Raw genomic sequence first — 22,968 nt, 5'->3', positions numbered from 1 at the left:
GAATGCATTCTTGCAGAACTGGCAGTGTGTTCGATTCAGGCGGCTTTTATAGCTGCTCTGGCACGATCCTCAGGCACCTGAATAGCTGCCGTTGGCCATGCGCCGTGGTACAACGGTGCGGGCGTGAGGTGCCTGTTGGTTATATGACCTTGTGGTCGTGATCTTCAAGGAAATGAGCTCGGTGATGTGCATGCGAGAGTGAATACATATTAAATAGCCAGATGCTGGCACTTCTTATTAGCAAATACTTCTCGATCAGTGCTCATGATCAAGATGAAATATATCATTCCTTGCGAAGGGTCATCGAGTCCATGTTTTATGGTTGAGGACATATATGTAGCCGTTTCAAATGCCATCATGGGTCATCCCCAGAGCATCAAGGGCAAATACCCAAAAGACCGCGACGCCGAGAGGAGGAGCCTCGTGACTTTCCTCGGCATTTAACATAACCTTGCTCTTCCTCAAATCAATCATATCATAGAATCTCTGAGTCATCCATATCCATACTCGCAAAGGTCATAGCACCCTGGAACATTTGCTGTTGCTGTGGGAAATAATTTCTCAGCCTCGGGCTTGTTTTATACCCCTCTCACACGAGGTTTTGCTGGGAAACTTCCTTCCGTATAGCAAAGATTTTGGTATAAGAATGCGTCTTCATGATTATGAAGGATGGTGCGGCGTCAGTGACATCATTGTGATGTGAGGTCTTTCCGGATTTGTGAAGGTGTACCGGCGTCTGAGCATGCACCCCTGTGACGCCGATGATGGCTCCTAGAGCGCATACCCATTGAAATTATTATACTGTCTGGCTATTCGCTGAGGCATGACTTGAGGACAGTACCGACGCGGACTGGTGCTGTTGCTGGGCAGACGGTAGCGAAGTAGAAGGACCACCTCCATAGGTCTCTCCCATTGCAATGAGGCGGCACAAATGCATGCGTCACTTGCCGCGTAATCAACGATGAAGCGCATTGTCTTCTTTTAGATTTTGCACTGCGTTGGATGTTGGAGGCTTATATAGAAGCTCTGGCAAGATCCACGCGGAAACCGGGATGGTTATCGTCGTTCATGTCCTGCAACACTACAAGCCAGGCGGGAAGAGCCCATGAGTGATGGGTTTGGGGATATCTTGACGAGCTTTTGTTGTTTATAAAGTCATATCCCGGCAGGCTTGGCGTCAATTCAGCAATAATTGCATCTCTTCGGAGAACGCGGAGTTCCAAGCCTATGTCCGTAGTGCCCCATAACTAAACCTGCGAAGCACGCCCTTCGACAAAACTCATGCTTGCAGTGTCAAGAATTGAATAAGTAGTATCGTTTATGAACATACACCAGCAGTAGACGGCGGCGGATTTTTCCATGCATCCATGTTGGCGAGCCCCGCCACTCGACGCGCTGAGATGCTGCGCTTCTTCGCGAACAAGTGCCTCCGAGGCAATCCACGCACTGGGTTTTACTTAGGATGGACTCTGAGATCACCACTCCAGTACCCAAAGACGCACGCACTTCCAATTCTTGCTCAAGCCTCTGAGGGCGGCCCGTGGGTTGGCATTATATAGCCATCTCAAGATCTAGCCCTGTTGACTCCTCCTCGTCGAGATGCCGAAGTTTACTGGGCAGCGATCACCGATGACGGTTGCTGGTAGATAGTAATCCAACATGACGTCAATTTGAATCGGAAAGCATTGGAGGCTAATGAAGTGAGCCGTCGATTCTCGCACCATGAGGTATCATGGCGAGCGTCGACGGTAGAGGCCCAGTCTGGGTCAACGACCCGTTTTCGCAGCCCGGGCCGCGGCCACAGGCATGCTTCCCTATAAAAGAAGTATCAATGAGCTGGTAACCTATCTCCGGGCGCCACGACCAATTTGAGCTTTACCTAGCGAAAGCGTAATGCGACTTGTGCACTACACGCAAGACGCGCACCGTGATGAAGTATGCCGCGTCACAGTAAGGGAGGTGACCAAGCTCAATCCGTAGAAGTAATGCGTCTTGGGAATGAGGACGGCCGACGAATAGATAAGAGAAGACATAAGGAAATGAAGGAAGATAGAGAATGAACAGCACGTGAGTTGCGTCATTGGGGCAAGTTGGTGTAGGGAGCTCAACTCCAGTTCACCACGACGTATGTCACGATGTGGTCATGGCAAGTTTGTCTGATTCCTGGTTGGTTCCATTGTCTTTCGCATTGATATGAAGACCCATGCTGCGTGTTATATATACTCGGAAGCTGCCGATCTGCTTTGCTTTGAGAGAACCATTCAACGACTCCCATACCGGGGAGCGCATTCCCGTTGACGTCCCTCTTTTCAGAGACCCCCGTTGAGTCTCAGGTTGACCTAAGCATCATATTGCGTCGCCTCCAAGTGATTTTCGAACCTCGCAGGTTCTCATTGGATCCTTTTGTAGCACGAATACATCGACAGAGACGGTGGTGAGGGAAGGGCCCTGACTTCGGTCAGAAGGGACCCTACTTTAGGGTCACTCTCTGTCGATAGTTGAAGCCGGCGAATGAACGTTGGCGGCTATCTTCCTGAAAACCACACAGTTCAGCCAAATGGATTGTTCCGTTGTGGAAGTCTGGAAATCGCTGACGTAGAACCGCTTTATACGCTCACAGTAACGCAACCATGAGCCCTCAGCCGGGGCGAAGACACTGGGCAACGTGGAAGCATTCACAACGGAGTTGGTAAACGGTCTAGACTGAAGCCTCGCCGAGTTGCTAAAGCTTACTGAGATGACAATCAGCCAGGTGCTATGAGTTATGGTATAGGTCGATGTTCACCAGGAGGAATAACGTAGCAAGCGAACCACTCCAATGCTGCGTCACCTTCAAGAGTTATACGAGAGATACATGACCACTCCATAATCAGCACGTCTGAGTACCACCTCAATCACCAGATGATGATCTTCGGCTTCGGTTCTCGGTCTTCTCGTCGGTCGGTTATACATCCTATCCAACGGTACCTTACTCGTCTTGCATTTGGTATGTCCTCGAATCCCACGCCTAGAGGTGATAACTAGACACATAATGTGTTCCACGGACGATCGAAATGGTTCGACGAGCTCGAAACCTCTGAGACGTTGCTTGAGGAAACCAGGCGAAACCTTCAAGATGCCCGATATACATACGTGTATTGGTATTAGACCGATTTCAGGCAGGAAACTCCTCCGCTGATACGATCCCGTCCATCAATAACATATTTTCAAGTCTAACGAGCGAACACACTTCATTTATATCGGGAGGTCCAGGACCTAGCAGACACCTGATTCTCGGTTGGAAGAGACGTTAGAATCAGCGCTCCGTGAGGAAGTGCTTATATCTCCCCTTCTCATCAACGTATTTTCGCCTCCCAAGGGGGGCGAAATCTGGATAACGGCTGACATGATATTTTTAGGTCTCAGTATCCATTGTATATGCGCTGCTTCGTATCAATGGGTGTCGTGCTTACCTGGCCCAAGTCTTGATGTTTCTCTACATTGTCGTCTACTAGGTATCCAGGTGGCTGATTGCAACAGGCGCAGATGAATGGTTGGCTTGTTTATCACGGCACTTGGCACTTGGGAGACTGGACTTGTGGATGTCTCTGACATGTTGAGCTGGGTGGGAGCGTGGAGAATGCGCCGCTTCATTTCTAATCAACATCATTGAGAAATTGTAGTCGAGCTTACCCTTCCTTCTCAGCTGTCTTTGGGAGCTCGCAAGCGCACGCATGACGATGACTCTAGATCGAAGAGGTATATAGACTTCGAACAGCCGGTGGATGAGAAGCTTCTCTCGCTAACATAATCTCGTGCTTTGTGGTTGCGAAGTCTATCCATTCATTGTGACCCAGACACCACTGGGTGGACAGCAGCAATCGATACGACAGAGGTCACGCAACGGATATAATTCTCGTGTCCATCATCTTGCTTGAATGTCATGGACGTATTCGAGTTTTGGGGATATCCGTATACATTGTCATCACCTGTTGAGAAGCTAGGCTCACGCTCTCAACCCTGGCGTAGATGCTTGGTTGGTTTTGACCGAAGTGTGTGACTAGACATCTTGCATACCATGCCAGCGAGAATATTTGGCTCTTGGTTTATGGCACATGGGTGTGCGCTACAGCTGTCTTTTTTAAAGGAGATGTCAGCGGGTGCGCGAGCTGCAGAGGCCAGACTCTGTAAGCTACATCAATGCAAACCTCTTTCACAATCCCACAAGGAACTCCCAAGAATTACGGATGGATGCGTCATATCGGATGGCTTTTGCTGAGTGCCGTAAGCGTGCCAACTGAGCTTTTCGGATGCTGCCGAGCCGGGGCCGGGGATCCGTCGGAATCGGCTGCTGGCAGGTGTTTCCTCCAAATTCCACTCTCTGAAGTCGACGACGGAAGGAACTACTCATCACGGGCGAGAAACAATGCGAAGACCGGGCGTAAATCTGCGCGGTGCTGAAGTTCATCGGGCGAGCGACCGATGGGGAGCCCCGGTGCCTCGTCTGCCTGGACGGACTGATCACTAAACTTCGTCCCCCATAGAGGTTGTCAATCGGCGTCGAACAACACCAAACGCATTTCTACTGTGTACTAAAGTCAAAGCCAGGTGTCTGTCTCATTGAACAGATGGGTGATGTCTTCCTAGCGATCGAAGCCAGTTCACGTATAGTCCTACTTGCTCCCACTTGTGGACTGCGCGCACGTTGCTGCTCTGACTGTTTTCTTCCTATCAGTCGCAAGCTAGATGCCGATGCTGTCCAAGGCAGCGCCCGAAAGTCTTGAGTGCTCCATGAAGTGCATCAATCATCGGTTAAAATGCTTCAACTTCCTAATGGATTGACCGCGTACAGACGCCTCAAAAGTCTGACTGCCTCGCGAGAGCCAGTCAAGTCCTGGCTCGCATCGAGACTGCATAAACACTGCAATTTTAACTCCCCCCAAGGGAATCGGCCATCAGCCTCATCGACACAAATGGGGAAAGCGCAACAATATGGATGCGCTGACTTGCACTGCATTCTTAACCTCCCCCGAGGGATCAAACGACCAGGCCTATCTACCTGGACTCACTTCAAGACATCGGAACAGCAAATTTAACGTGCGCAAAGAATCGGATTTTTGTATCTCTCCTGTATGCGAAATGCCTGGTATGAATTTCTTTCCCTGTACACGCCACAGCCGAAATGCAGAGCCCAGCGAGGAAACAAAAATAGAAAAACCAGGCCCATCAACCCTCTTTCTTCATTCATTGACCTAATCTTCCCCATAGTCGGGAGTGGTATGTGTGGTGTACGCCGCGACGGGATGGGGAACAAAAAGGCAGGGGTGGGTAAAAATCATTTGTTTTCCCATGGTGGTTCGCACCGGTTGACCTAATCCGTAGCCATAACGTCGTCCTTTTCGCCCTTTTTTATGCTTGAAAAAACTTCCTTTACATAACGACACCGGAGTTGGAGGCAATACGCTGTTGAGACACATGTCAGCGGGGTTGTGACCTTGACGGGTGCATGGGGACATGACTTACGGGCCAAAGCTCGGCCGCCTCCTTTCCGACGGGGCCGGTGATGGCAGAGCCCTTCATCTCACCCTTGGGGTTGACGATCTGTGGTGGCGTTGTTAGCCGTATTCGAGACTCTCGGCAGCACTGCCGCAGCAGGAGATGGGAGTACTTACGACACCAGCGTTGTCCTCGAAGTACAGGAAGACACCGTCGAAGCGCTTCCAGGGCTTGGACTGGCGGACGATGACGGCGGGGTGGACCTTCTTGCGGAGCTCAGGCTTGCCCTTCTTGACGGTGGCCATGACCATGTCACCGACACCACCGGCAGGCAGTCTGTTGAGGCGGGCACCGATACCCTTGACGGAGATGATGTACAGGTTGCGAGCACCCGAGTTGTCCGCGCAGTTCATGACGGCACCGCTGTGCACCAAGTCAGTCTTTCGTTCTCCGGACGCGCGCCCCGCCATCTTGAAGAGACGGCAGAGCGCGTGGGAGGTGGGAGTTCGTACACGGGGAGACCGAGGGTCATCTTAAGCTTGCCACCAGGGGCACCACGGCTGTAGAACTCCAGTCAGCATTCCTGCGTTCAAGGTCGGTTGAGTCCTCCATCGACATTCGCGGCATTCGGTCTCGGCGGTCGGCGGGCGGGTCGCAGGATATTTGTCTCCAAGTTCAGATGTCGCATTCGTGATTCTGTCGCAGTCGAGTCCCTTGAAAAATTTCCTCCACGTTTGCTCTGCCAATCGAGACCCCAAGTCGGCGATGCCCTCCTCTTTCCCTGCGTAGTGGTTGCATGTCGTGTCGCCGTTTCGTCCGCCCGCCTGGATCGCCGAGTACCTCACGTCGCTCCCCTGGGGGAAAACGACGGCGCCGAAAAATGCAGAGTCGGTGGTTCGAGAGCAGCAGTGTCGACTTACGAGAGTTTGGCCATTGTGTCGGTTGGGGGGTGTCGAGTTCAACAACGGGTGGCTCGTGAAAGGATGGATGGGCGTCGGGTCGAATTGGAGTCGTGCTGCAGCTGGAAATTTTCCCTCTACTGAGATTGTTTTTTCGCCCGTGGGGTCACCAAACCCTACCAAAATTCACAGAAGCGAGCGTCACGTGGTGATAAGAATTGCTGATAGGACGTGCACGGCTCAGCCGGGAAGGTGGGGTCGTCGCGCTCACTTTTCGGCGGCAGGACACCGGCAGCACCGACCGAATGCTCCACAGGGTCAGTTCATCCCCCTGGGAGGGGAATAAATCGCAGTGAAAGAACGGCCGTTCGTCCGTGCCCTCCAATCTTGTGAGGCTATTCCCAACCAGCCAACGTCCCTATGCCCTTACCCAAAAGCCTTGCGCAGTTGCTGGCTCGCAGTGTTAAGAACTGTTTACCCAAATACCCGCTTTTGCCCACACACCCACCGCTTCTCGGAATCTCGCAGGGCTCTCTAAGACTGTCAGTCTTGCCGTTATGTTACCAGATTCACACAGGATGTCTGCGATTTCAAGAGACCCCCTCCGCCCAACCCAATCACTTTACACTCTATAGGGCTGAGAGAAACTGTGAACACCCATTCTCATCACGAGCATGCTTCGAAATTGACATTGTGGCCGCGTCGTAACTCATGTCTCATCGCACTACCGGGTGCGCTGATACCCACGTTTTCTTCCGCAACCTTCATATCGACCGCTGCTGGTTCATGTTCTCGTTGGCACGATGAGCTTCAATTTTTTAGGTTCCATTTCCGGTCGGATATCAGAGAGTGAAGCCAATTGCGCCAACCGCACCCCCTCGGGCAAGCCATAAATGGTATTGAACTCTGGCGAAGCGCGGAACGACCTGGCGAGCTAAGTCAGAACTGGCAGCTTATCTATGATTGTGCACTGGCCAGAAGGTGACTGCGGTGTTCTTCCAGCCGGGAAATATTTGGCTGGAGTCCTGTCGCTCAGCCGGCCTGGATTCCCAAGCTCGGATCGCACATTGCCATACTTCCAGCTTATGTCCTCAGGAGGAAAACAAATTGCAGTGTAAATCGGAGATGGTCGTCTCTGTCGGGTCTCTTTTTGCAAACGAGCAGAAGCGCCCGCAGTCCTCAGGGACCAAAAATTATGTGATAATCACTGGATGGGTCTTAAAAATCCTAGCTGAACTTTGAATGCGGCGAATACAACATCCTTTCTGCTCCGTCTCAAACCCGGACGGAGGTGGGCCTCCATTCTGATTAGATTCTCATGTTTCAATTTTGCTGCTCAAATATTGAGCCCTCTCAATTTCACGCATGAATCAATGACCAAGCCATGGCATACCAAAACTCCCAGACGGCCGGGGCGGGGGGGGGGTAACGCGGCTGCACCGACCAAGAGCTCCACACCGTCAGCTCATCCCCTCGGCGGGAGAATGAATTGCAGTGAACAAAACCTAAGAGCACAACCGCGCTTCTCAGATCGCTGGAGCACCCGTCTATGAGCACCACAATCCTACCACAGTCATGGGTCGAGTCTTCAAGATTTTACCTCAGCTTGAGACGTGGCGAATACGTCGGTACCCTGACTACTCTATCTCAACTCCGGACGGAGGGCCACTTGATATTTCGTCAGATTCTCCTCCGCAAGTTTTGCTGCTCAACGTGTGAGATGCTGAATGTCGGCTATTGCCTACTGCCAACTGGTTAAGCCATTCAGCTTGCTGCGGGTATGCCACTACTTCATGACGGTGCCGCGCTGTTCGTCTGAGAAGACTGCGGCAAATATGCCTCTGCAAGCTCGTCATCTTCCGGCAAATTTCATGCATGGCAAGAGCTGCGATCTCATCCTTTCTCTCAGTCATTTACTGTAGGTACACACGGTGTAGTCCAGCTTGAGCTTGCAGCCAGTCCAGGCGACCGGCGCGGTAGACATCGGCTGCCGACCGAGTGATCCACACTTCAGGCTCATCCCCTCGAGGAGAGAATAAGTTGCAGTGTAGAGGTACTAACATACATACTCAAGCAGAGCCTCATGGCCAGCTTTTCAGTCGTTCCCCAACTCAGCGAACCTTCTTCTTAGGCAGACATCCTGGATGCTGTGAAATATGCCATTACTACGATCTGCCTTATCGTTGATATCATGCGTTAGTCATTCCAAGTGACGAGTCCTTTCCCGAGTCAGTCAGCATGTCTCGTCAACACACTTACCTTCAAGCCTTTCGACAAGCAATCGCCAGATCAGACTCCTGCTTCGACGGTTTGGATATCTCACGCAATTCCGCCCGAATGCCTCCTTTTTCCCAGCACTTCACTGGGCAAGTCCAAGTTCTCAGTTCTGCAGCTATGTGATTAGGCTAATTCACACAAGACACCTGCGGGCTTACCCAACAATCGTGGAGGCAGCACCTTGCTTCAGCCATCACAACTACGTCTCAAACATTTCCTGCTTGAAGCCGACGGGTTGATTGCTCGTGCCGTAGTCATCAAAGAGAGACACTCAATCACACAACTTCGGATCGTCGCGCTCACTTTTCGGCAACGGCTGCATCGACCGAAAGCTCCAGACCCTCAGGCTCATTCCCTCGAGAGGAGGATGAATTGCAGTGAACGTTGTTCGCTGCATCGCTCTTGTGTGCTGTATACGGAGTGGAGGGTCACACTGGTTGCACCAACCGAGAGCTCCATACGTCAGCGAGACCCATACCCTCGGAAAGAGGAAAAATCACAGTGAAAGGAGTTCGCTGGTTCGCTATGCGTGGAACTTTCATGTTGGGAGGTCTCCCTCGCCACACGTACCTCTGGGCCTTACAACACGCGATTGCCAAATCCGACTTCATGTCATGGGGAAATGCAAATTCGCCCGAACACCCAGCTCTTCAAAGAACCTCACGGGGCACGCTCAACTTCTATTTGCAGCCAAAGTATGCCACCAGCCCAATACCGACCAATGCACACAGGACATCTGCAAGCTTACCTGAGTATCAGCTGCACTGTTATTCAGCGGTATGTCCATCAAAATTAAAGGGATATTCATAACGCGTGCACTTCAGCCACCAATGAGAACCTGCGCACTGGGAAAATGCTCTTGGCCGAATTCTTGGAGCCTTGTGATAGCGATCAGGACAAGAGTCATTGACTGCACCAAACGTAACGACAGCTCCAGTTTAGTACACATTCGGCACGGTGCACTCTCTAGGGCGGGGGAAAATGCAGTGAAGGTCCGTCTTGGCCGGGTTGCCGCCCGTCCGTAGCGGGTATGTGGCCGGACCTGCACCGATTGAGAGCTCCACACTTCAGGATCATCCCCTTGTGTGGATAATAAATTGCAGTGAATGTTATTGTGAGGGCATCATGGTTAATCCATTGGCTCATATCATCGCACGAATGCCGCAAGCACTGCGATTTGTCGCCTCTCCAAGGAAGTCGGTAAAATCTTCGAGAAATGAGAATTGAACTTGCCTGCCCGCCGGCCAGCACAGCCTTGCCATGAGCACCGAAATCACGCCGCTTAATGTCAATGTCTTAGGTTACCAACACGTTCAGACGTTCAGGGCTACTCAGCAACGTGAACATCGAAGCGACCGGTGCTGCTCGTGTTCTTCTGCCAACTCCTTCCCTCCAGTGGCTCCTCCAGTGGCAAGTAAATTGCGGTGCAGTCTAGGTTGGGTTAACATAATGTTTATTAGGGTAAGCCACACATCGCTTCCGCGGCAGGTCGCCCGGTTCCTCAATGCCACCCCAACCGAAGGAATATTGAGCAGCGGCTCTGACCATTAGCTCCATGGCTATTGCGAAAGATAGCCTTGTATGGCTTTCATACACTCCCTGTGTTCGCGTGCACACATGTCAAGTATCGAAAAGAAACGGCACATAACTGTTTTCTCGTTGACTTAAGGGAGTCAAACGAGTTCAAGCCCAGCCATGAACTCAAAACCGACCACGCCTAGTTCTGGGTGCAACATACATATGATTCTAGTAGATCAAATGCATAAAATATGTGAGATGCTATCGTCATCGGGGACAAGAGTAAAGACAACCAATTTCGTGGAATCCCCACCCCAAGTTTGGCAAAGACAGCAAAACATGGATGGAATAATGCATAGAAAGGCCACAAACCCGTGCTGGCTTTACAACAAAAAAACTCGATTTCAAATGTTCATTTCTTGTATGTATCGAATATGGATACGTCAATGCGAAGAGAAGCAATGATGAGAAGTGGCATGAGATGTGCTCCCCGTTCTCGTGCATCCCTATCCAGCCTCCGCTTCAAGTATAACAATCCTAAACAGATTGGATATGAGCTGGTCAAATAGAAATGCCATTTTAATGCTTGCTGATGGTGTAGCCGTGCTTAAATTGAATCTTATTGTCGCCGTTTAAATAATTCTCATACCTTGTCTCTCGCGACCCTGGGGTTGGAGCTGTCGCCCATCGTGGCGGGACGTCATTTGTTCGTCTATGAGCATTAGTCTTCTTCACGATTAGCATGCTTCCGAATTTTTGAGAAAATGGTTCCGATCAATTGGTTTCTGTTGTGCTGTTGGCCCGACGAAATATAGTTAACTATTCTCTATTGGAACTCTTTCCAGACGAGTCCGCAATGATAACGCAAATAAAATTCGTTTAAAAATACAATATCCGTAATGAAACTGGACAACTCCATCAATGACCTTCCAAAACTCCTCAAAACCGCTTTGTGAATCCCTCAGACATTCTCATATCACTCTCACATCATCATACCTCATCAACTTCCCTCCAACCGGCACCATCTCAACCTCCTCTCCAGCCCCCCTCTGAACTCCTCAAAGAAGAGCAGCCCCAACTACCAATACATGCACCTTCTCTCCCGTCACTTCTTCCAAAAGCTCCGAGTATAACGTACCTCCCGTCGCCGTCGCCTTCGCCGTCGCCCTCGCCCTCGCCCTCGTCATGGCGGGACTCCACCCTGCCGCGCCTACCTTGCCGACTCCCCAGAAATAGACGGCAGCTAAGACTCGACACCACATCATGAACACCAGGAACGCTAGGATGAGGATGTAACGAAGGCGAATGCCAATGGGGTTGTGGGCGAAGTACTGGGAGCGCGGGATGAAGGGTCTCGACGTCTGCTTCGGCCGCGGACTTATCTCAAGTGAGATGGTTTCCGGCATCTTTCTGTGGAAACAAGTGAATTCTGGGGGCTTCCTGACGACTTTCCGAATGTTTTTGATTCGTTGGCTGCGGAAGGCGATGTAGTTCAGTGTTGATGACCGACTCGATCCGTCGAGCAGATGGTGGAGGTAAATCACAAATCCAGGAAAAGCCCGAAGAATATTCGTAATCACGAAGGAGCCATCAACGTGATCTTTGAACCAAACGATCGGGATATTCATCTAAGGCGAAGGCAAACCACCGTTCCAAACTCCCATCCCAAGCCGCCCATCCGAACCTTCAAACCCGTCTTCCTCTTTCCCTCCACCACCTCCCCCCCTCCTCCACACAAAACACGCCCACAACCACAACGCACCCCCACGCAAACACCTCCTCCCCCCAAGCCATAACCCTCCTCCACACCAATCCTCTCAACAACCTCCCCATCAGCCCCCACCCCATCGTCCACCCCTCCGGCGGCGGTCCCCACTCCGGCCGCGGCTCCGTCCACCGCCGCCGTCCCTCGGCCTCGAAGAGAATGTACGCGATGCTCCGCAGGGTGAAGTACGTGACGCGCGCGATGTACATGATGTAAGCGGCCCAGACGACGTCGCGGAGGGTGAGGATGGAGGGGTGGAGGAGCGGGTGGAGGGCGCGAGTGAGGCGCTCGCGGGCGGTGTAGCGCCGGCGGGGGGCGAGGTAGCCGTTTACTATGGTTGGCATCTTGGACGGATGCAGTGATTCATAGGTGTTTCGATTCAAGATGGTAAGTTTGGGGAGCGGTTTTGGACGCGGTGAGAGTGCGTTGATATCAGGTTGGTGTTTGTTGGTTTGACATGTCTCAGCCCTGCGCCGCTGGATGGACCAGGATTATGGCCACGGGTGCCTGGGAGGTGTTGGCCGACGGACCCATTGTCAAAAACCATTGATGCCTACGCTTGAACGCAATAACACGCGTAAGAACACCCGAATTTTTATTCGAAGGGATATAATTATGCCTGCATTGAAGATACGGGGTATCCGAGAAGAGAAAGAAGCCGTCGCAGATCGACTGGCGGCTTGCATGCGTATCACGAAAAGACTACCGAAATGCCAATGACCCAGGTAAGGAAAACCGAAAATGCAAGCCCCGAAAAATCAATTGTGCGCCGAAAACTCCCGCTTTCTTCCTAGGGTGATGAGGGTTCAGAATTGTTCGCAGGCGCGACGTCCTTCGCGTTGGCGTCGGGCCGCACGCTTTGGGGATTTGAAAAGAGGTCTTTTGGGTCCCACGCGGCCTTGATGCGTTGGAGAGCAGGCAGATTGGAACCCCAGTATTTCTCTTGCGCGTCCTCCAGCGTCGGATCGACGTAGCCTGCATACGTACTCAGGTCGTTAGGGCTCGCCTTTCGGATCGCCGACGTGATGCCTGACATGAAGTCCTTGGTCTTTTGGCTGAGTGTCGGCAGGCCGACGCCGTAGCCTTGGCAGAACATAATCTTGTCGCGATGGCGATAGGCAGTCGCATTCATCGCAATGTCGTTGATGGCGCCGCCCGTGACGTCGAAGATGAGGAACCAGATCAGGGTGCCGCGGTCGGCGCCGTCAATGTAGTTCATGAGGTCCTGGATGCCCGCCTCGGGAAGAAGGTCGTCGCGGGTAAAGGCCAAGCTCTTCGCCGTAAATGGCGACTGGACCTCGCTAAGCCAAAGAGCTGCGTCCTGGGCCTTTTGCGCAACATCCCCAAGCCAGTCATTCACCACAACAGAGACCTTCCCAGCTGGAATGCGGTCGGGAATGCCCGTCTTCTTGAACTCCTCCTCGGTGCCGTAAAAGGTTGCCGAAATGATGACTCCGAGTTCCTGCATGACAAACTCGCTACTAAAGCGGCGATCCAACTCTGGGTCGGTGATGAGGTCCTGCCATTGCTTGAAAACCGGGGCGAGGTCGCGGTGGCGGGTAAAGGTGATGGCATAGGAGTATTGTACAACATCGCCGGGCTCGGGGTGGGTCTTGACGACGAACTCGGTGATGACGCCGAACCCGGCGCCGGCGCCCTTGAGAGCGAAGAACAGATCCGAGTTCTGGGTCTCGCTTGCGCGCTGGATCTTGCCGTCTGCGGTGACGACTTCAACCTCGAGAACGTGGTCGAGGCAGCTTCCCCACATTCGTGAACTGGGACCAAGACCGCCCTGTTGTTGCATATTGCATTAGCACAGCGCAGATGCAAAGGTGAGACTGATGGCCACATGATGCAGCCAGACAGACACCTGCGGGGGTCTCTTACGATTGTTGCATGGCCGCCGATGCCCACGCCGGGACATGTGCCGTGGGACATTGCACGCTTGCCGTTGTCGTGCAGCTTCTCGGTGACGTCGTGCAGCTTGTGGCCTCCGCCGATGGTCGCTTGCCAGGTATCTGTGTCCATGGAAAAGTGTTGCATGTTGGCAAGGTCGATGACGAGGGCGCCGTCAGTGCCACCTAGGCCAAAGTTGCTGCAACAAACGTGTCAGAGAAAAGCCAGATGGCGACGGGTATGCCAACTCACGCGTATGAATGCCCGCCCGACTTTGGCTGTACCTTGACATTGTTGTCTGCGGCACACTTGACGAAACCTGCGACATCTTCCTTGGTGGAGGGCTTGGTGACGGCGATGGGCTTGACGGGGATGTCCAGGTTGTACGGCTTCACCCAGTTGATCTGGTAGAGAGGGTCGTTTGGGTATCCAACACAGGAGGACCGACCGTCGCAGACCTTGTCGAGGCAGGTTGCCAATGGGCTGCTGGGCTTATTTCCCATGATATTGCCCGGTTTCGAGATGCGAAGACTGGCAATGCGAGGGAAAGAGATAGACGGCCAGATGGGATCGACGGAAGGAGGGAATGGGATTTCCAGCATAGGTCGTGTTTATACATCCGAGATGTGGCTGTCGCCCCAGATATCCCGCCAAACCAGTTTTGCCAGCAGCGAATCGTCGTCAAGAAAGACTCATGTCCCTGGACTGACAAGCCCGCTGGGGATGACCAGCAGGCGCCGATGTTTGGGGTAGCAGCGGCGGGCCACGGGTTCCGTCACCGTAGCTTCCCATGCTGATCATCCCATCGAACGTGGGCGGCGCCACCATTTCGCTGTGGCTGTTTCCCGACTGCTTGCCGCTGCTGCGCTGGGCACTAGGTTAACCTCGACGGCCAAGGAAGGGAGAGGCGAGGATGCTGCGTGGCACGCTGGGAATTCTCAACACGGCCAATGGGTGGTCGCCAAGGGGCATGGCATATCGCCACTGGTTTGTCGAACCGAGCAGGAAGGAGTAAGTCGACATCTCCTCATTATGGACGTCATGGGCCATGGGGGACACCCTGCTGTCTGTGCCTGGCAAGCATGGTGACAGTCATCTCCAGCGGCCAGCCAGTCAGGGAGCCCGACGTCGTTGGCAAGAATCGAGAAACAAGCTTGTTTGGCGGGGGCGGGGTGGTATTGTAAGATGCCAAATGAAGTTAATAGGCCCAAGAGAGATCTTGGCAGGCCGAGGAGGGGGGGAAAGTGGCGCATCAACGCATCCAGAGGTATGGCGGTGCAGATTCCAGCCAATGGGAGCCAGCATAAGGCCTGAAGCAGCGGGTTTCCAGGGGCTTGGGCGGGTGACTGGCAGGGCCTAGCCCGTCGGCCAGGTGGTAGTTTTGCAACGGTTTGTCTCAGTTTTCCATGTTGGCTGTGGCTCTCGAGGTGGCGAGTGGATGACGGCGTTCAATATCGATACCAGTTATTGCGATAATTGATGCCTTCGGCGGCTTGGGCTTTGCCAACAAGTACTGAGCTGGAGGACTCCCGCTCCTTCGTTCAAATCTGCCCTGCCCAAGAGCTCGAGCTTGGATGAGGATCTAGGCGGTACGTACATACTTAGCCCCCAAGACGAGGAGCTTGGGCCACGCGCCTCCGAGGGCCTTGACGGCTTTCACTGAGCAGTAACGCATTACAAGCTTTACGATGCAGTCAAGCAGTATTCACATGAAGTTGCTGAATAACCAGCAGCTGAGGCAGACGGAGGCTGAATGAGCACCGGCAGAGCGAAACTCAATTCTTGATGACAAGAATGGGCAACCTGGCATGTGTTCAGAACTCTATCTCAGCTATCAGCGCCAGGTATGTCAGGTGACCGACCATCCCGCGCCGCCCCCTCACAGTTCACTGGGTTGTGAGACACGTCAGATCATAGCTCACTGCTTAATTGAACGTGAGGCAGTGGGATAGCTATAATGCAGCACGGAATATTTCCGTACTGCATGAGGCGTGGTGAAAGATTCTCTACACTGCGCGTGTGTAATGCTCTTGAGACGCTCTACAGTTATCCGTTGAGCACCGCAGGTGCGGTCGGGACAGTGCGATCAACCGTGTGAAGAATGACCTTGGGTCCCACTTAGTCAACCCAAGGGTCAGAGTTGCACCAATTGCAGCCCCCAGTCGCGACTTCACACAGTGCCAAGAGAGTCTCCTGCCACACTCGTGCCTTCTTTTCTTTTTCGCCTGGCACAGTAATCCTCCTGCCTCCTACTGTACGTGGCTGCCTGAAGCGGCATCTCGACGTGCAACAACATCGCGCCAAGCGCTTCGTGATACCTCCCCGACTCGCATTTTAGGCACTTGCCAACCTTCAGTCACCTTACACTTGGAGTACTCTCTGCCATAACAGTCGCCCGCGTGTCATCACCGTCCCCAACGCGACTCCACGAGGCGGGAAAGAGTGCCACATGGTCTACTGACCACATTTTCCCAACTTCACCTTGCCTCTATCGCCCAGCCCGTCTGGTTTTTGAACACAGCATCTCACACCTTCCCTTGAGCTACGATTTTTGAAACGGCCCAGAATAGCACCTGTTCGTCACACACGACACCGCAGAGTCGTACCGTCAGCCTCGTTCACGCTTCAACTCGCTGCAACAGATCGTTTTCATCCCTCTCGACTCCTTTCGTCTGCAGCGACCCTCTTCAGGAAACCCAACGTTGCTCCAAAGACATTTGCTCAGAAGCTTCGCTCGGTCTACTCCCAGCGTATCACCCATACACAGCCCCTCCTTCGGCCCGTCAGACCGGCGGCGGCACCATGGCAACACCACCGGTATGGAGACCACTGCCTCCCGCAGCTGGCCTGCCCAACCTCCTAGTCTCAACGGCCTTCTCCACCGCGGAATACACCGTCCATGTAACCGACTTGGCCAATATCTGGGTCGAATCACTGGACCGCAGGGGCATCTTGATGCGCAGCCTCGCCAATTCGACCACGATCGATCCCACGGAGAGCACCAGGAATATGCGAGCTTTTTTGTCCAAAATCAGATCTGTCTTTGACCCAACCCATCCAGACCATGACAAGGCGACTTTGAACTTGTCAACCGCCTCCCAGAAAGATGCTGGGGAAGCCGGCTTGACCATGCACATTTCCTGCGAGTTGGACAACATGAAGCCTTTGGTGTGGCCCATGTACCTGCAAAAGTGCCCCCAGTCGACGCTTGCAACCGAACTGACTGTACCATTGACCCGGGCCAATTCTGCCAAGACCCGTCAGGTTGACTCGCTCCTCGCAATCATGAAGCAGAAGGACATTGTCATAATGAAACTTCTCGACAAGCTCGAGGCTACCGGAACCCGCCTAGAGAACGTCTTCACCGTTCTGTCGGCCAAGCAGAAGCCAACGAGGAAGATGGCCGAGGAAAAGGTCAAAGGCCTGGCACCATTCAGCCACGATGACTGGAAGGCTCAGCTTGATGGTGATGACGCCGACATCGCCAACCTGATCCGGCACGTCTTCGGTTCAAATGGTCTCGAGTACCAGCATCAAGATGCCACTTTGGACCCATCTTTGGATGACTGGTGGACCAAGAATGCGTCGTCGACTTTCCCAATTGTAGGACCGAACTCCAGCCAGCGCCAGCAGAACAACTCTCCTGAACCCGGCGATACTCGACGGGACGGCAAAGAGACTGAAAGGGACGGTCCGGTTGATGATGATGACTTCCAAGTTCAGTCAACACCGCCGCATCTCATGTCCAACCGCAACCGGTCCGTTCGTGCAACGAACGTGACGAATGACGATGGCAGTACTCAAGGTGAGGATGAAACCTCGCAGATACCTGACAGTGTACCCTTGCCTCCACAAGAACCAAAGAGACATCCTGTTCGCCTAGGAACGATAGGGAGGAAGCAACAACCCACCCCTTCACCACCGCCCGCCCCTGAGGAGCCAAAGCCAGATGGCTCGGAAACCGAAACAGAGTCTGACGACGATGATACCGCATCAGTGGCAGAGCCTTCGTCTGCATCTCGTCAACCCGAGCCAGAGGACACGAAACCTACCAAGGTTGGACTTGGACGGATCGGCGGTGCAAAGCGACGTTCAAATACCCCCGAGCCTTCCAAGGATACCGATTCACCAAAGAAAGGGGTACTCGGTCGCATAGGCGGGTCCGCGAATCGCTCAAAATCCCCCGAGCCACTGAAAAAGCCCGGGCTAGGTCGCATCGGCGGCAGAGCTCCTGCGCCAAAGGACCCGGAGACTTCTGCTACCGAGGCAGAAGACAGAGGTCGTGATCGGACCGAATCCAAGTCGCAGGCAAGGACTCGAGAAACCTCGCAGGAGAGAGCAAATAGGAAGCGAGACGAGCTGCAGCAGGAGCTACAGCGGAAGGCCGCCGCAGGACCAGCACGGAAGAAGCGAAAGTTCTGATCGACTCGACTTGCAGATACCCAAAACCGAACCACTGTTTTCTCAATACAAGCGTAACATACTCTATCTGTTCAGCCTTTTCTCGGCCGACATGCGTGACGGCGAATACAAAGACCGAGAGCCACAGTCTCAGTCTGCTCATTGTGCACAAAGCCTCTTCCTTGTACTCCCCCAGATACCCCAGAGACGCGACTTCCCGAACCTGGAGGTCGGTCACTCAGACATCGGAGATCCAAGGAACAAAGGGGTCCGGAATCGAACCGGACGGGTCGCGCATGAAATCACCGGCATGAAACCGACATCGACCGCTCCATGATACGGTCTCAGATGCGGCTCTTACCCAAATTAACCCGATTTGGCCGATACTAAAGGGTCGCTTCATGTAGTGCAAGATGTCTGGAAGCACCACAGCAACATTCTTCTCCAGGGGTTTCTCCTAAAGGCCCGACACGCTCTTCACGTTGACATCCCGCTTGTCCGACACTGGATGCTGTTGTCCGAACCACCGACGTCGAACACGAAGTAGCTAATTACCTTTCTGGTGCTTGCAGTTCTCGAAAAGCACTTGGCTGTGCATTATGCAGTGTTACCGAAAGTTGGAGGGATGACAGTTCCTACTTTCTCGCAGCGGCGTGGAGAAGCTGGATAACGATGTGTCTGTCCAGCGGTTTCAAAAGTCCGAGGGACGGGACCAAAACTCCGACTCAAAACCAACCATCGGCTTTGCGTCACCGCAATAGCGGAAGCATGCCGCAACTCGATGCGATGTCGCCGATTCGCGAGCCTTGCGGTCTTTCGCAACTACGCCTTTGTAGGAAAAGCCCGTTGCTGCCTAGGAACCTTTGGGGCATATTCTGCGAAGTGATGGACGGCATCACAACTCTAGATGCGATATAGTTCCTTGATCGTCTTGCGGAAGTTCGAGGATCTCTGGACGCGAGCGCTCTGGGTGCACATGTCAAACTCTAGGTATGTCACGCAATTCCTACATCTACATCAAGATGGCGATTGGGAGTAAGATCGCGGTCGGAAAACCCGCGTTCCCTGTCGTGTCCTTACGGGACGACCCATTTGGAGGGACCTCGGAGACAGTGTCTCGCACGGCAAAGAAGCGCTCGTTTGTCTCGTCTATCAGCGCCGCGCAATGTTGAAACTCGCGTCTATTCGTCATTTTCGTCACCTGCAGCACATATTGCTTTTGCAGACGACCTAGGATACGCCCATGGATCTACGGCGCGTCATCGGCCAGAATGTTGACCGGAGAAGAAGTTGAACGCACAACCCGCATCCCGCCTCGTCTCCAGGCGCCGGCCCGCGATGGGACCATGCAGCATTGCGCTGGGAAAAGAAATGACTCGCATCCCGATGCAACGGGGAGCAATCCGGTCCGTACATTTTCATCTCGAGCCTTGACAACGCAACATTGCATACGCAGAAAAGGACACAGCCGGCGGGCCAAGCCAGTCCGATCCTTCAAAAGCTGTTACGATGTTGACTTCATCCTGCACCGGATGTCATCCCGTCGACTTTCGGCGTCTTCTTGTCTACCCTGCACGACACCGGCATGCATACATGTCACAGAACACCCTTTCCACAGGTGGATAGCTGCTCTAACGAACAAAACTGTCCAGCTCAGCCCGCACCTGATCTAAGGAAACAACTGGCAACGAAACATCAATCTTTCTCGGGTCAAGGGATGCATTACCATTGCCTACGACGCAAACGGGCCAAAGATGGCAATTTATACGCGATAGAGCGTGCATGAAAGGACTGGTATCAAGTCGTAGGATGGTACAGTAAGCCTTTGCCACCAGAAGTACGACAGGGCAATGGGATGCTGTCTCCCCGGCTGGCAATCTGACTACGAGAGTCAGAGAATCTTTCAAATCAGGCACGACTGAGAGGCCGCCCAAGACGTGTCTCATTGCGTGCTTGTCTGCGAGGGAAAGGCAACAGCCATAGCAAAAGCCTCGCAGACTTCTGTCAATATCAAGGACCGGTGCCATCGGTCTTCTGAGGTTCTCATGCATGGCCTCTGTGTTCGCGCATTGTCGGTAACCGAGCCCAGTCGCATGCTCGCGCCTCAAGTCTTCCATTGCAAACGGTGGATGCCCATCGGCCCCTCCATCATCTCCAATGCATTGGGTTCTTGGATCGTGGGTATCTTCTCGAATTTCTCAATTCTCACTATGACATATCGTCAATTTGTCACAATGCCGGGCGGAGCGAACACTGCCCCCGTCCGACTTCCTCGCCCGTGGTGATGGATTTTTGGCCGGCCGCCAGCTTCGAGACATCGCAAGCAAGGTATTTGTGGCTGCTTCAGCAGAGATATCTGTTGTCTGATCAAATGTTGTGAACACCCTTCTTCTTCATTCGATATCAATGATGCATATCCTCTCCAACGCTACGAGACCGATTGTGGCTTACCTACGTCGTACCTCGATCCCATGCCGTGCTACACGATTAGGCATAATGATGAGAAGTATACGGGTTCGTCCATAGTGTGCTCTGAGCTCACAACCGTGACCGTCATGACATTCCGGGGGTTGCGTTCCGCCTGACAGGACATGCGACCTGGGTCAATCAGGCGGGAGAGTCCTCGGCTTGAGAAGGCGATTAACGGCTGGCAACGTCGAAGTCGTATTGTCTACAGCAAGTTGTCAATTACCTCCCATGAACACGGGAGAGGGAGGGCACAGAGAGCAAAAGGCGGCGGGCACGCCTGACGTACGCCAGCCACGCCGAGTCCAGACAGTGCCGAGCGTTGTGCAACCAACCTGTACTGGCATATGTCCATACGGATATGGGGAGACGGTGAAGACACGGCCCCCAATAACAGAGAAAATCTCGATAACCAGCGATCCAAATTCTATCACAAAATATCGCCATCGAAAAGCAGCGAAGGCATATCTAATGTGACGAGGGCACAACCGTGGGCCAAATTGCCGACCGCCATGTCTACTGAATAGTGTGGCTGTCTCCAACCTGGTGTCTGAATATGGCATCCTGCATTCGGACCAAGAAACGAACGCTCGTTGAGCCTGTATTCTCACGGCAATGACATGCCAGCTTCCAACAGGCGCAGGCGCCGTCAGAAAGGAGGCTAACCCCCTGGTGGCCTGCTACACATTGTTCGATGAACAATCCAAGACGCACAGAACAGAGTAGCAGCGGCCGTTAGAGCTACTCCGGGCAAAAGCGAGTTGGGTGGCACACGCTGCCCGCCTTGACGTGACTGCTCTACGGCCGCTGTCAAAGTGTCAATGCCAACACCGCAATCTCTGCCGCATATATCCTTCCCGATTAGGAAAACGCTTTTAAGTGGAGCTTCCGCGAATGAGAGCGACAGAAAAACGCCTTTGGCTGGGGTTGCCGTTTGAAGTGTGCTCCTTTGGTGCCCTCGATCAGCCCATGAGCTTCCTCTGATCAGTAATCTGTCGTTTGTGGAACCTATGGGCGTCGAGTCTTTTTTTGGGCCACTGCCTCGTCGAGACTACTGCCTCATTTGTTGCTTTGAGCAGGTTCCGCGAGGACTCCGAGCCTCCAAGGCACCAACAAGGGTGGTCGCTGGCAGATGCCTGACTAAGAGGAGAGCTCCCCTGCAAGCGGGATCGAGTCGAGGGATCTTGCACCGTTGGCCCTAGGCTAGGCTAGTTGTCTCGCTCCCTCGCCTTCGGAAAATACGTCAACGGCCAGCTGTACGATCGAAGTCTAAAGTCTCAAAACACACGATGCGCTGAACTGAGCGATTGTAAAAGGCGGACCGGACGAGGGTTGACAGCCAACGCTGAGAGCAGTGCAACAGCGGATAGAGGCACGCGCAAGCCGAAGGCCAAGAGGGTTTCATTCAAAGAGGAGGAGAAGAGAGAAGGGGCCTCGGAGTCACCAATACGGCTGAGAGTAGATTGGCCGCAGCGTCATTGCCAGGCTTTGAGAGGACGGCCGGGGCCGCGAGACAGGGGCCCCTGCCGCAAGAGTGGGACGCCATCGGCGTACGGGCCCGGCTCCGCACGGCGCCAGGAGGGAAGGGAAAAGGACCCCCCAACAAGTGCGAGATCAAGTCTTTTTCGACGTCGAGTGCTGATGCGCCCGAACTGACTTGTGAGGAGTCGGCTGTCACAACGGCCATCAACAAACGAACGCAGCCAGCACGACTTGCGCGCTTCCCACCACTATGTTGCCGGCAGACAGATCAATCGACAATTGTCAGTTACGACATATCTGCGGCATATCGCGTTGTACGAGATGGTAACCGTACCAGAGATGGGACCTCCATCAACCCCGGCCAAATCGAGCCCGCTACCCACGCCCGCCCTCCTCGCCCCGAGTGATGGCCAATCTCGAGTCTCCTTTTCTTGCCAACCGCTCCCAGCCGCACCATCGCAGACAAGAGGGTAATCGTTTGTGCCACGGTGCCATGTACCTTCCCCGCTGGCAATACAGCCTGGGTACTGCAGCCTCCTCGGACTTGGAGATCCCTGACTGTGCGGGTTCCGCTGTCCTTTGTCATCGCCAGGTCCAATCACAGCCTCACATTCCCTCCGGAGGCTAGGATCTCATCCGGCACACCACTCAGCGGCAAGTTCTCGTAACATACGCGGCCTCTTGGCTCAGCGAAAGCCCGCGGGTACGACAAGGCTGGGGACAGATAGCATACGTACGGATGTACTCACAGACGCTCTGCATCTGTGCTGTGCCCCTCGCGTTTAGTGA

At 53.5% G+C, this 22,968-nt stretch overlaps 3 protein-coding genes across 3 annotated transcripts; 1 reads left to right on the top strand and 2 right to left on the bottom strand.

Annotated features, from left to right (window-relative positions):
• Positions 1 to 5,409: 5,409 nt before the first annotated feature.
• GCG54_00000924 (60S ribosomal protein L23-A) lies at positions 5,410 to 6,409 on the bottom strand (the record flags this gene model as incomplete). The annotated part of the gene is made up of 5 exons (XM_045401055.1): positions 5,410 to 5,442; positions 5,503 to 5,580; positions 5,652 to 5,898; positions 5,988 to 6,035; positions 6,396 to 6,409. The coding sequence occupies 5 exons, from the start codon at positions 6,407 to 6,409 to the stop codon at positions 5,410 to 5,412; spliced, it is 420 nt and encodes a 139-aa protein (XP_045258839.1).
• Positions 6,410 to 12,724: 6,315 nt separating this feature from the next.
• Positions 12,725 to 14,432, bottom strand: GCG54_00000923 (FAD-linked oxidoreductase afoF; the record flags this gene model as incomplete). The annotated part of the gene is made up of 3 exons (XM_045401054.1): positions 12,725 to 13,726; positions 13,822 to 14,029; positions 14,083 to 14,432. The coding sequence occupies 3 exons, from the start codon at positions 14,430 to 14,432 to the stop codon at positions 12,725 to 12,727; spliced, it is 1,560 nt and encodes a 519-aa protein (XP_045258838.1).
• Positions 14,433 to 16,632: 2,200 nt separating this feature from the next.
• Positions 16,633 to 18,252, top strand: GCG54_00000922 (uncharacterized protein; the record flags this gene model as incomplete). Its single annotated transcript, XM_045401053.1, has 1 exon — positions 16,633 to 18,252. One exon carries the CDS (start codon positions 16,633 to 16,635, stop codon positions 18,250 to 18,252), a length of 1,620 nt encoding a protein of 539 aa, XP_045258837.1.
• Positions 18,253 to 22,968: the final 4,716 nt, after the last annotated feature.

The sequence above is a fragment of the Colletotrichum gloeosporioides genome (assembly GCF_011800055.1).
Source record: "Colletotrichum gloeosporioides strain Lc1 chromosome Unknown consensus_83, whole genome shotgun sequence".
NCBI lineage: Eukaryota > Fungi > Ascomycota > Sordariomycetes > Glomerellales > Glomerellaceae > Colletotrichum > Colletotrichum gloeosporioides.
This window is presented reverse-complemented; position numbering and strand designations above follow the sequence as displayed.